We start from the raw sequence: 14052 nt of genomic DNA on the forward strand, positions 1-14052 counted from the left end.
AATATCTTGTAATGGATACCAAATTAGGGTAGGGAAAACGGAAGCATGGAAATGAAGTTTTGGTTGCCCATGGGGAAAGCAGGAATCGCAAAGAAGAGACTGCCATGGCATCCAATCTTTCGCGCTGTGTGGAGTTGGAACACTATCTTAGCCGCCTTGTTTTACCTTTAACGACTACTACTTTTGTTGGATCGCGATGCCCATGAAGCCCAATACAAAAACACACCGGATCCTATCAAAAGTTACTAAGCCCAAATGGGCTCATCATGGGAGCCTAAAGTGGAAACCCAAAGAGGCCCATAGTGGAAACCCATATCTCCCCATAATGGAAGCCCAAGTAGGCTCATAATAGAAGCCCAAGTAGGCCCATAATGGAAGCCCAAGTAGGCCCATAATGGAGCCCAAAATCCATAGTGGAAGCCCAAAACGGTCCATTAAGGAAGCCCAAATTGGACCATAGTGGAAAACAATATAGGCCCATAGTTGAGCCCAAATAGGCACATATTGGAAGCCCAAACCGTCGGCTCATATTGGAAGCCCAAACCGTCGGCTCATATTGGAAGCCCAAACCGTCGGCCCATAGTGGAAGCCCAAACCGTCGGCACATATTGGAAGCCCAAACTTTCGGCACATAGTCGAAGCCCAAATCCGCTCATAGTGGAAGCCCAAACCGTCAGCCCATATTGAAAGCCTAACCGTCGGCCCATATTGGAAGCCCAAATAGGCCCATAGTAGAAGCCCAAACCGTCGACACATATTGGAAGCCCAAAAGGCCCATATTGGAAGCCCAAACCGTCGGCCCATAGTGGAAGCCGAAAACGTCGGCCCATATTCGAAGCCCAAACCGTCGGCCTATATTGGAAGCCCAAATCGTCAGCCCATATTGAAAGCCCAAACCGTCGGCCCAGTGAAAGCCCAAACCGTCGGCCCATATTGGGAGCCCAAAACGTCAGCCCATAGTGGAAACCCAAACCGTTAGCCCATATTGGAAGCCCAAACCGTCGGCCCAGTCGAAGCCCAAACCGTTAGCACATAGTGAAAGCCCAAAAGGCTCATATTGGAAGCCCAAACCGTCGGCCCATATTGGAAGCCCAAATCGTCGGCACATATTAGAAGCCCAAGATGCCAATACTTGAAGCCCAAACTGTAGGCCCATCATGGAAACCCAAAGCGTCAGCCCATATTATTGGAAGCACAAACCGTCGGCCCATAGTAGCAGCCCAAACTAGGCCCATATTGGAAGCCCAAAGCGTCTGCCCATATTGGAAGCCCAAACCGTCGGCCCATAGTGGAAGCCCAAAACGGTCCATTAAGGAAGCCCAAATTGGACCATAGTGGAAAACAATATAGGCCCATATTGAGCCCAAATAGGCACATAGTGGAAGTAAAAATCGGCCAATATTGGAAGCCCAAACCGTCGGCTCATATTGGAAGCCCAAACCGTCGGCCCATAGTGGAAGCCCAAACCGTCGGATCATATTGGAAGCCCAAACTTTCGGCCCATAGTCGAAGCCCAAATCCGCTCATAGTGGAAGCCCAAACCGTCAGCCCAAATTGAAAGCCTAACCGTCAGCCCATATTGGAAGCCCAAATAGGCCCATAGTAGAAGCCCAAACCGTCGACACATAGTGGAAGCCCAAAAGGCCCATATTGGAAGCCCAAACCGTCGGCCCATAGTGGAACCGAAAACGTCGGCCCATATTGGAAGCCCAAACCGTCGGCCTATATTGGAAGCCCAAATCGTCAGCCCATATTGAAAGCACAAACCGTCGGCCCATATTGGGAGCCCAAACCGTCAGCCCATAGTGGAAACCCAAACCGTTAGCCCATAATGGAAGCCCAAACCGTCGGCCCATAGCCGAAGCCCAAACCGTTAACACATAGTGGAAGCCCAAAAGGCTCATATTGGAAGCCTAAACCGTCGGCCCATATTGGAAGCCCAAATCGTCGGTCCATATTAGAAGCCCAAGATGCCCATATTTGAAGCCCAAACTGTAGGCCCATCATGGAAGCCCAAAGCGTCAGCCCATATTGGAAGCCCAAACCGTCGGCCCATAGTGGCAGCCCAAACTGTAGGCCCATAATGGAAACCCAAAGCGTCTGCCCATATTGGAAGCCCAAACCGTCGGCCCATATTTGAAGCCCAAACAAACGGCCCATACTGGAAGCCCAAACAAACGGCCCATAGTGGAAGCCCAACCCGTTAGCCCATATTGGAAGCCCAAACCGTCGGCCCATAGTGGAAGCCCAATTCGTCGGCCCATATTGGAAGCCCAAACCGTCGGCCCATAGTGGAAGCCCAAACCGTCGACCGGTAGAGGAAGCCCAAAAGGCCCATATTTGACGCCCAAACAGTCGGCCCATATTGGAAGCCCAAACCGTCGGCCCAGAGTGGAAGCCCAAAAGGCCCGAATTTGAAACCCAAACTGTAGGCCCATAATGGAAGCCCAAACTGTAGGCCCATAGTGGAAGCCCAAACCGTCGGCCCATAGTGGAAGCCCAAAAGGCCCATAATTGAAGCCCAAACTGTAGGCCCATAATGGAAGCCCAAAGCGTCTGCCCATATTGGAAGCCCAAAACGTCGACCCATATAGGAAGCCCAAACCAACGGCCCGTACTGGAAGCCCAAACCGTTAGCCCATATTGGAAGCCCAAACCGTTGGCCCATAGTGGAAGCCCAAACCGTCGGCCCATTGGAAACCCAAATCGTCGCCCCATAGTGGAAGCCCAAAAGGCCCATATTGGAAGCCCAAACGGTCGACCCATAGTGAAAGCCAAAAGGCCCATATTCGAAGCCCAAACTGTAGGCCCATACTGGAAGCCCAAAGCGTCTGCCCATATTGGAAGCCCAAACCGTCGGCCCAGATAGGAAGGCCAAACCGTTAGCCCATACTGGAAGCCCAAACAACGGCCCATAGTGGAAGCCCAAACCGTTAGCCCATATTGGAAGCCCAAACAGTTGGCCCATAGTGGAAGCCCAAACTATGGGCCCATATTGGAAGCCCAAACGGTCGGCCCATATTGGAAGCTCAAAAGGCCCATATTTGAAGCCCAAACCAACGGCCCATAGTGGAAAGCCTAACCGATAGCCCATAGTGGTAGCTCAAACCGTTGGCCCATAGTGGAAGCCCAAACCGTCGGCCCATAGTGGAAGCCAAAAAGGCCCATATTTGAAGCCCAAACCGTCGGCCCATATTTGAAGCCCAAACCGTCGGCCCATAGTGAAAGCCCAAAATGCCCATATTTGAAGCCCAAACTGTAGGCCCATAATGGAAGCCCAAAGCGTCAGACCATATTGGAAGCCCAAAGCGTCGGCCCATAGTGGAAGCCCAAAAGGCCCATATTTGAAGCCCAAACTGTAGGCCCATACTGGAAGCCCAAAGCGTCTGCCCATATTGGAAGCCCAAACCGTCGGCCCATATTGGAACCCAAACCGTTAGCCCAAACAACGGCCCATAGTGGAAGCCCAAACCGTTAGCCCATATTGGAAGCCCAAACAGTTGGCCCATAGTGGAAGCCCAAACCGTCGGCCCATATTGGAAGCTCAAAAGGCCCATATTTGAAGCCCAAACCGTCGGCCCATAGTGGAAGCCCAAACCGTCGACCCGTAGTGGAAGCCCAAAGGCCCATATTTAAAGCCCAAACCATCGGCCCATACTGGAAGCCCAAACCGTTAGCCCATATTGGATGCCCAAACCGTTGGCCCATAGTGGAAGCCCAAACCGTCAGCCCATATTGGAAGCCCAAACTGTCGGCTCATAGTAAAACCCCAAACTGTCAGCCCATAGTGGAAGCCCAAGTAGGCCCATGATAGAAGCCCAAATAGGCCCGAAGTTCAGGTTGGCCCATAGTGAAAGCCCAAATCGACCCATAGTGGAAGGCCGAACCGTCAACCCATAGTGGAAGCTCAAGTAGGCCCATGGTAGAAGCCGAAATAGGCCCATAATGGAAGTTCAGGTCGGCCCTTATTGGAAGCCCAAATGTTCGGCCCATAGTGGAAGCCCAAACCGTCAGCCCATTGTGAAAGCCCAAATTATCGGCCCATATTGGAAGCCCAAACTGTCAGCCCACATTGGAAGCCCGAGTAGGCCCATTGTAGAAGCCCAAATAGGGCCATAGTGTAAGTTCAGGTCGGCCCATAGTGGAAGCCCAAATCAGCCCGTAGTGGAAGGCCAAAAAGGCCCATAGTTGAAGGCCGAACCGTCAGCCCATAGTGGAAGCCCAAGTAGACCCATGGTAGAATCCCAAATAGGCCGACAATGGAGGTTCAGGTCGGCGCATATTGGAAGCCCAAATTGTCGGCCCATAGTGGAAGCCCAAACTGTCAGCCCATATTCGAAGCCCAAACCGTCGGCCCATTGTGAAAGCCCAAACTGTCGGCCCATATTGGAAGCCCAAGTAGGTCCATGGTAGAAGCCCAAAAGGCCCATAATGGAAGTTCAGGTCGGCCCATAGTGAGCCCAAATCGGCCCGTAGTGGAAGTCCAAAAGGCCCATAGTTGAAGGCCGAATTGTCAGCCCATAGTGGAAGCCCAAGTAGGCCCATGGTAGAAGCCCAAATAGGCCCATAATGGAAGTTCATGTCGGCCCATAGTTGAAGCCCAAAAGGCCCATGTTTGAAGCACAAACCGTCGGCCCATAGTGGAACCCCAAACCGTCGATCCACTTTAAATTTTTTATTGGTTCCATGTCGGAAAAAGTATTACTAAAATTTAATAAAATTTTATATATATATTGATAAATCAAATAAAAATAACTGGGGAAATGTGTTCAATAGTAAATGAACTCAATTGTTACCTGAGATTTAAATTATTACAAATTAAATTTTATTGAATTTTAATGACAAAATGTGTTATTTATCCTTTTTTCTTTTTTCTTTTTTTAAATAGCATGTTGCAAATGTAATATTTTGGAATAAAATATCTCAAAATTAAAATCCTTTTCAAACCATTTTATTTGGAAAATGAATAATGAGTATTAATTTTATCCGAAAATGAATAATGAGTATTAACTTTTAATGAGAATATTTGAACCTTTAACGTTTTAATTAATTGAATTATTTTAATAATACTCTTCAACATTTAAATTTTTTTTTAACAAAAAAAATTCTTGTATGTGAATAGTTGATATTTTATTTTAAATATATCATTCTAACTTTGAAAAATATTTTTAAATTTTTTAAAATTTTCATTAATATCTTTAATTAAAAAAAAAAATACTATTACTTTTAATAAAATTATTAGTAACTTAAGAATTTCTTTTAAAAATTTAAGAATAATATTACTTTTTTGAAATTTCATTGGCACTTTTTAAACTTAATATACACTAACTTGATACTTAAGAGTAATATTTTTTAAGTTTTTGAAACAAGAAAAAAAAAATTGATTTAAATTACTTTTATTATATTTAAAATTATAATATAACATATCTTTAATCATTCAAATAAATTAATTAAAAAGTGATTCAAGTTGAAAATCAAATAGTAACATGTTTTTAATCATAACAATAATAGTAAATAAGAAAGAATTTGTCACAAATAAGTAATAATTATTATTTTTTTAGTTCATTAAATAAAAGTATAAAAAGACAAAATGACAAAATTACAATTAAACAAAATTTTAAAAATCTCTCGTCTCTTATTAGACTTATTTATAGACTACAAAACTATTTTTAAATTTAAAAAGAAAATAAAAGATTCCTCTTTTTAAAAATAATAATAATAATAAATAAAAAATTTGACTTTAATTCAAATTTCTCGCCATTATTGTTCAGATTAATTTAAATTAAAAAAAAAAAGAATTTGAGTAAATTTAATGAACATTACAGATAGAAACAGATTCAGTTGAATTCTTCTGTCAGTATGCAAATTTAATGAACATTACAAATGGTAAGGGATTGAAGACGACAACGGAATGAAAATGATTCTGATTTGGGGAAGTAATTTGAAGAGAAACAATAATTCCACGCAGAATTTGAGTAAATATGGAGGAATCAAATCTTCAAGAATTTGATGAATTCTCAACAATTTTCTCTTCCGAAACCTTCTCAGGAGAAGATCAGACGATGAAACCAGGAAGCAGACTATGAAATCTAAATTCAAAAACTATATGATCTAACGTTTAATGGAATCGTAATTCGCGCAAAAAGAATGATTAATCGAGAAGGTACCAGAGCCATGGCGATCTTCACAGAAGCTCTCTCCTCGCTGTATATCCATAGCGAGACCGGCGAATATTGTCTTGGCGCTTCTTGTACACCAATCCTCCGAATCCAATCAAAGCAACTGCCGCGATCACTCCTATTGCGATTCCGAATTTCTTCGCTCCACTCATTCCGTTCTTCGATTCTTCATCCGATTCGTCGTTTTTGCTCACATTGTTCCGGCTAATGTCGCTAGCTTCGGATGGCGGTGGAGACGGAGAAGAGGAAGGAGGAGGCGGTGGAGTTGGAGACGAACCAGGAGCAAGATCTGATAGTGGAGGTGCTGGAGGAGAACTCACCGGTGCATTCCGAGGCGATGGAGCCGGAGGACTGGAGATTCTCGAAGGAGAACGCGGCGGAGGGGAATCCGCGCCAGTCTGCGGTGGCGGAGCGGGAGATTCCGCGGGAAAATCCACAGAAACAGAGAACTGCGCCAAAAGCAGAACCGAAAGAACCGCGCAACAAATTGATGTGACCTTGGCCATATTTTCTCGAATCTTCTACAAAATCCAGAAGAAGGCGAACGAAGAACACGATCCGAGCAGTTGAAAGGAAGTGGGAAAGAAAGCGAGAATTTAGAAGAGAGTGGATTGGTTTGGAAGCAGATCTGTTCTCGAAATCTGGTATCGGGATGAGCAAAAAGCGAGGGGCCTAGATTCACGAGCACGGAAAATAGAGGGACGGCCGAGATTGAGCCACGTAGGTGGAGTGAAGGAGAAAGCGGCGGAGGCGACGGCTGACCGGCGAGTGTTACGGAGGAGACACCGGGAGAGGCGGCGTTGGGATTTTGAAATTTTCAGGGAAAAAATAAAAGTGATTGTTTAAAGTTAAGAGGAAGATGCTTAAGGAGTTGCGTTCGAGTTCACAAAGTCAACACAAATTACTTTTTTTTTTCTTTTTTTTATTAATTAAATATATAATATTTATTTTTATTTTTATTTTTAATATTATATGGGTGATTGGATCGGAACTAACTATAGTCAGGTCATCTCCCTATAATATTAGAAGGATATTCAAAATAAATGTCTATTACCTGCTTAAATTAATAAAAATAGTTCTAAAATTTGTATTTTGCCTAAAAAAAAATATCCTTACCCATTCATAAATTTTAATAATACTTTTAAACTTTTAAAAAAGTTTCAACAAAAATCGTCTATGTACCCTTCATATATCGTCTTAAAGCTTAATTTTTTTTATTTTTTTTTTAAGTTTCAAGGTATTAATGTATCGTCTATTTACACCTCATAAATCGTCCTCGAGCTTTAATATTTTAAGTTTAAAGGTATTAATGTTGCTTTGAAAAGTTTATGAGTATTTTTTAAATGTGGTACTACGATCCTTTATGCATATTAATGGTAAGAGTAATTTTGAAGTTTTTTTTTTTTTTTTTTAATTTTAAAAAGTCTAATGGTTTCTATTTAAAATTAGATTTAAAAAAAAAAATTGAAATCTTACAATACTTTTTTGAACTTTTAAAAGTTTAAAAATATTTTTAAGACCGTTCAAAGTTCATAAGTATTTTTAATCATTTTCAAACTTTAGTAATATTGCGTGTAAAAGTTACTTTTAACTTTGTGTCAAATAAAATTTTAAGCCATTGATTTCACATCTAATAAACACCAATGTAATCAAATTTTTTTAAATTTAATCAAATGTAAATTTACAAGTGAAACCTATTAAATACAAAGAGATAAACACAAATTGAAAATATATAAATTTATTAGACATTTTCCAATATTCAACTTTTTAAAAAAAAAAAAAAAGAACATTACATATGTATGAATTTATTAGATACTTTCCAATATTCAAATTTTTTTTTAAAAAAAATAAGAGTACAACATTACTTATTGAGTGTCAATTCTAAACTGACCGACCCAACCATGGTTGAATTATGTTTCAATTATACTCTTGTTTTTTTCGAGAATCTATTTTATTTTTGTTTGAAACATATTAGATACAATTTTAAACAATGACCAAATTGAACCCTTCTATCATTTGCTCACTATTTTATTTATTTATGGAAGTTAAATTTCAACCTATTTTGGGTATTGAGTTGTTTTTCACAAATTTTCTTTTTTTTATTTAAAAGAATATGATTATATTTGGTCCAAATAGAATGTTGAGGAAAGACCACTAATTGTGGTTTGAGAGATCATTTTGGATACTATAAACTCTTCAATGATAACCAAAATGTTCCTTTTTTATAGTTTTTTTCTTACTAAATTAATAAAAAGTATCTAAAAAGAATATCCCTTTTAAGTTTAAATAATACCAAACTACCTTTGAATTTTCAAGAAATACTCAAAGAAATTTTACCCAAGAAATTTTAAAGTAACATTTCACCTTTAATCTTTATTATAAAAAAAATATTTTAAAAAATTTTATGAACGAAAACATCTATTTACATCTTATAAATTATTTCTAAATTTTTTTTTCTCTAAAAATCAAAGGGCAATAACGTTACTTTTGAAAGTTTTAGTACAAAATCGAACTAAGACGTAGAGATACTGAAACTAAATTGGAAAAACTAAAAAAAATAGAATAAAATAGGCATCTATGTTATTAGTTTCTTTCAAGACTTCTCTAGTAAGGGGGAAAAATACGGTGTTTTGTTTCGATTTTTGGTTTGTAGTATTGTCGTCTACAAATCTGGGAGGCAACAAAAAGGGGAATAAAAGATAATGCATAACTTACAAAACTACAATACCTCTTCACAATTCATCCTTTACGTCAGTGGTGCTGCTCTTTGCGCTTTCTTTCGCATCATCACCGGATTTGCCTTCACCATCCTCAGCCTTTGGACTTGAAGTGACTGGCTTCTGTAACTTGAATGGGATTGATGCATTTTTCTTTAGGAATTTGTAGAACGCCACAACCGTTCGATCGGTATCGACAGTGATCTAGAAATCAGAAACGGATCCAATTACTTCTCGGGAGCAAGCGGGGCAATATACAACAATGAATAAAGAGAGAATATGAATCGAAGTTTATGTTTGATGTTTACTTACAGGATCAAAGCTCTTATTTCCCGCAGGGAAAAACAGAATTGTTGGGAATCCATCGGACTGTTGAAACAACAAAGAGCAAACAATTTTCTAATAAGTTTCAGTTCAATCCTTGGAAAATACGCATGGATGAAATGTTTGTAGCAGACAATAACGAATCATTGGTTTAACTGGATAACTAAATAAAATATATAGACCCTTCTCTTAGTCTTAGGTCGACAGATCTTCTCCCCCTATATAGATAATAGACATTCCAGTTCAAAGCAAACTACGGGGCGGTCCATCCTATTCAGATATTCATGACCAAGAAACACTGGATTCTCTTTCGGGTAGGCCCTGAAAGGAGAAGGAAGACTAGAATGCCAATAGGCGTCTATTATTGAATTCACCCACTCCGATAGTACCCCCATTTTTGGAACATCCAGTGCCAAAGTCACCGAATGGGTAAGTTGTCAATCCCTAAAGCAGACTATGTAACGTACTCTATCTCATATGTTCCATCATGGTCCCAAAATATAAAGAGAGAGAGAGAGAAAAAAAAATTATAGCAACAAAAAAAAAAAATGTACCCCAGTGGGTGGATAACCGTTTGATCTTTCAAATTTTGAAAATTATGAACTTGTTTTTAAAATCGAAGCCAAGTTTTTATGTAGTTTTTTAAAAACTTGTTTTTCTTTTAAGAATTTGATTGTGAACTGAAAAAAACGGTTATAAAGAAATTGTGAGAAAACAGACACAATTTTCAAAAATCAAATGGTAATCAAACGAGGCCGGCCTAAAACCAAAACACCCATCATCAACCATCATCAAGTGATAGGGATTTTCCTTCCAATGTGTAAGAGCAACAATGAAAAATGCAAAAAGGTGACAACAAAATCACGATACCTTTGCCCGGGGATGCTCATTTGTTGTGCCGTCCATCTTAGCAATGACGAGTGAATCGATGCCACGTAGATGTTTAGCAAGCTTGTTGTAAGTTGGTTCCAGTGCTTGGCAATGCCCACACCAAGGAGCATAAATCTGGAAAGGAAACCTAAATTAGTATATAAAGAACTACATGAGAGGGCGAACACATAAATGCTTGTTGAATTACTCGATACCTCGAGGAGAACGTCCTTGGATTCATCTAAAACAATTTCATCGAAGTTATTTCCAACCACTATTTTCACGTCGCCATCATTCTACACGAACAAGGAAAAAACACATTCTAGAGATCAAATAAGAAAAGTAAAGTTATACTGACAGGAAAAGTGAGTGAGTTTAACTTACAGTCTCAGGAATGGGATCTGACTTATAAAAGGGTTTTAGCTTGTCTTCCAAGAAATTTTCTCCAAAAGCCTATCCATTGAATCGGATGGGGAAATAGAAATTAGATGAAAAGTCAAAGCAAAACAAGATAATCTTTACGGGGATAGGAAGGAAGATGAATTGCTGGACCTTAATATTTTCCAAGGTAACATCCTTATCAAGCACAAATTTCTTGCTGTCCTCATTTCCAGTGTATCCAAGAACCTATATGAAAGCAAAATTTTCAATTTCATCACAACATTTAAATATACGAACAACCAAGTTCAACCGAACTTCCTCATCAAGCACAAATTTCGGGCTAACCCGATTTCAAGTGAAGTACAATATGTTTTAAAATTTGAGTTGCATTCATTTATGAAAGAGTTTACTACCATGTTTTCAATTTCAAAGCCAATTTGTAAAATTATTTTTTCATTGTAGTATTTTCATTTCGAACTTTGGAAACACATGAAAATAAAAGCTCAAGGATGTTATACAACCTAATACCTACTCAATTTTACAAATCATACGCGAACCAAAAAAAGTATAGATTACACGAACTTGTGTTTCCATAACCTATACAATTTTTCATATAATCCAAATGCATATTACACTAATTTAGACTTGCCAATCTCAAGCTTTAATAAAGTTAAGCAAACATCCGTAAATTGTATCTAGAAATGAAACCTGTGGACCATTGCCGCTAATGCCGAAATACTCTGATACTGGCTTTCCGACATCTTCGTTATCAATCTCCACATAAACGAAAATGAGCTGCATCAAACATACAAAATTTAAAATGAAAATACAGAAAGCAACCCCTGGATTGCAAAATGCTGCAACTGCAAATCAGAAGTCCAGCATAAAAATGCATCTCACAACTCCTCGTTAATAGCTACATGAAACAAACAAGACAATTTTCTGAATTTACGACGCAAGGGCAACATATATTCCTATTCACAGAGACCGAGCCTTCGATTTTGAACTTTGCTTCCCGATTATGGACAATAAAATTATAGTTCAAATACCCTACTCTGTTCATAGCCAATAGTTACAGTCCTATTAAATAAAATGTAGTAAGAAACATGATGAGCTAATGACCAAAATCTATATTGTTGGGCTAGCAGTCTGGAAAAGCTCAAGTTAATTGTTAAAGGTCTACTTATCAACAACTGTACCTTTCCTTTAAAAGACTTCGCTGATTCTTCAAATATGGGGAGGAGTTTCTCTGAATCATTTGAAATTGCAAATAGAATCAACTGCGAGAAAAACACAAATGTGTCAAGAATAAAGGAATTCTTGAGCTGAACTTCACAAACAAAGTTGTTCAAGGTGATAGCCATTTCAAGGAGCATATTTTATACTACAATACCTGTTTCTTAATTGAACTTTCAAAAATCAAAGGTGCGCTTTCTCTAGTAAACGTTGTAACTAAAGGAAGCTTATTGGCAAATACAAATTCAGCAATTGAAGACTTGGAAAACTCCCCATCTGTACCAGAAACGAAACTCAGTAAATTTCAATCCAGCCAAAATATCTCATTTTAAGGAATCTCTTCAAGTGATTACTAAAAAACAAAGTAATAATCTAACCAAAGCGGCTCAGTTTTTCAGCCTCCTTCTTAAGCAGGACCAAGGCAGGGCGTTTCGCTGAAGCTTCAATGTGGAAAAGCTTTGCCACTTCAGGAATCACCGTTTGGTAAAAGTTGACATCATCTTCCAGTCTTGAAGCAGCAGCAAGCTCATCGCTCTCAGAGCCCTGTCAAATAGCAACACGAGATCATGAAGAAAATAGTAAGTATCCGTATAGATTTGTCCATTGAGCAACTGACACTACAGTATCCGTATAGATTTGTACAGTTCATGAAGTCGATCGAAGAAATGGCATCACATTTCAAATCAAAAGTCATAAATGCAAGCATATAAAGGGAACAGCACATAAAACAAACAGAACCGAGTAAACTCACCACCAAGGAGTTCAGGTAACCAACAGCAAGCTTAGTTTCAGAAGTCAGAATCCGTTCAGCATCTTCCACCGAAGTTATGTTGTAAATACCAGGTCCGGTCTTCTTCTTGATCCAGGTTAGTATAGCATCCCTGTAAAAAGACGTGGCAATAAGCGTATAAATACGTATGTAAACCATGAACAGTGAACACGCACAGATCAGAGATGTAATATAACGTTGACTTATCAACGCATTGTAGTAAACATTTCAACTATCTAGATCTCGAAGTAAAAAACACAAATCTGAAGTCGAGAATTCGCTCCATTTCGGAAGCATCAATCAGAGCCAAATAAAACTTATAATTCAGTACACTTACTTGGTCCTCTGTCCAGGATAAGGTTTGTGGACTCCATCAGAGAAGAAATAAACAGTAGGAAATCCTTGAACATCATACTGCTGCGCCAATTCGTTCTCCTCCGTCGCATCAACCTTCGCCAAAACCACGTTCTCGCCCTTCAATTCAGTGGCCGCAGCCGCGTATTCTGGCGCCAACGCCTGGCAATGACCACACCATGGAGCATAAAACTCCACCATAACAAACCGATTCTTCTTGACAAAATCACTGAAGTTACCCTCCTTCAAGACAACAACGTCCTTGTCATCCACCACCGGCGCCTTGTGTTCATCTCCATCACCTTCCGAGTCTTCGAAGTCGGAGAAGTCCCCAAAATCCTCATCCTCAGCTCCTCCTTCGAAATTATCAAAATCAGGGAGATTATGACCGGAGGCACCGTTGGCCTCGTTCGGCTCCTCTAGGAAGCTGAGATCTTCATCATCGTCGTCGGTAGCCTTGGCAGGTGGATCTTTGGCAGGGGAATCATCTTTACAGAGAACGGAATTGGAGAAGAGAAGCAGAGCAGCCACAGCAAGAAGAAGAAGAGTTCGAGTAGCCATTGTGAGAAGAATTTCGGATCCGAAACAGATCTGGTGAGTTTGGAAGGGTTTATAAGAGTGGCGACTGATGACCAAAGGTCAATGGGCCAAAACGACGCCGTTAGTCATATTATAAAAAATAATTGTCGAGCTGGAAATGAGAAAGCTTTTGATTGGTCGATTATCGTCACAGATCACTAATAACTAATAAGAATGACATTATTTCTTTTTATAACGGAAAACCAATTTTAATGTTATATTTATATAAATAACAATAATTTTATGCAAAATGTCAAATATACCCCTTAATTTTTAATTTTATATTTATTTAATGCGTAAACTTTATAAATTACCGAACAATTTTCTTTTTTATTTTTTAAATTCTACCTTTTTAAAATTTTAATTCGAATTAGTAAATATTTGGTTAAATTAAAACTTTATTTTTATTATTTAATGTTTTATTAAACGTGTCTTAGGAGAGGCGAGCGAGAAGGATTTGGGTCTCTAATTTTATAAAAACTTCGTCCGAGTAGTATAGAATGTTTGGATTTAGTAATTTTGTGCTCGAGTGTAGCATTTTAAACACTATGGAGTTCGAACCTGTACAATTGTCCCATTTGCCAAATGCACACCAAATAAGCATTTTCAGCTTTAAAAAAATGATTGTAACGTAATGATAACA

At 39.3% G+C, this 14052-nt stretch overlaps 2 protein-coding genes across 2 annotated transcripts; both read right to left on the bottom strand.

Moving 5' to 3' along the window:
* Positions 1-5858: 5858 nt before the first annotated feature.
* LOC111783319 (uncharacterized) lies at positions 5859-7276 on the bottom strand. The gene has a single exon (XM_023664240.2). The coding sequence runs from the start codon at positions 6683-6685 to the stop codon at positions 6185-6187; it is 501 nt and encodes a 166-aa protein (XP_023520008.2). The 5' UTR covers positions 6686-7276; the 3' UTR covers positions 5859-6184.
* Positions 7277-8737: 1461 nt separating this feature from the next.
* On the bottom strand, positions 8738-13426 carry LOC111783316 (protein disulfide isomerase-like 1-4). Its single transcript, XM_023664237.2, has 12 exons — positions 12814-13426; positions 12459-12588; positions 12085-12250; positions 11865-11983; positions 11671-11751; positions 11180-11266; positions 10643-10717; positions 10475-10543; positions 10306-10386; positions 10091-10225; positions 9209-9265; positions 8738-9100 (listed from the first exon to the last, which is right to left on the bottom strand). Exons 1-12 carry the CDS (start codon positions 13389-13391, stop codon positions 8912-8914), a joined length of 1767 nt encoding a protein of 588 aa, XP_023520005.2. The 5' UTR covers positions 13392-13426; the 3' UTR covers positions 8738-8911.
* Between the last annotated feature and the right edge of the window lie 626 nt (positions 13427-14052).

This window comes from Cucurbita pepo, chromosome 20 (assembly GCF_057944985.1).
Source record: "Cucurbita pepo subsp. pepo isolate OVF chromosome 20, ASM5794498v1, whole genome shotgun sequence".
NCBI lineage: Eukaryota > Viridiplantae > Streptophyta > Magnoliopsida > Cucurbitales > Cucurbitaceae > Cucurbita > Cucurbita pepo.

What these genes read in the sequence shown, in the direction of transcription:
- LOC111783319 (XM_023664240.2), bottom strand. Translation starts at nt 6,685, where the DNA reads ATGGCCAAGGTCACATCAATTTGTTGCGCGGTTCTTTCGGTTCTGCTT.
- LOC111783316 (XM_023664237.2), bottom strand. Translation starts at nt 13,391, where the DNA reads ATGGCTACTCGAACTCTTCTTCTTCTTGCTGTGGCTGCTCTGCTTCTC. An exon ending in TATCCTGGACAGAGGACCAA is followed by an intron (nt 12,589 to 12,813) that starts GTAAGTGTACTG and finishes GTCTTTTTACAG; the next exon opens with GGATGCTATACTAACCTGGA. An exon ending in TGAAAAACTGAGCCGCTTTG is followed by an intron (nt 11,984 to 12,084) that starts GTTAGATTATTA and finishes TTTCTGGTACAG; the next exon opens with ATGGGGAGTTTTCCAAGTCT.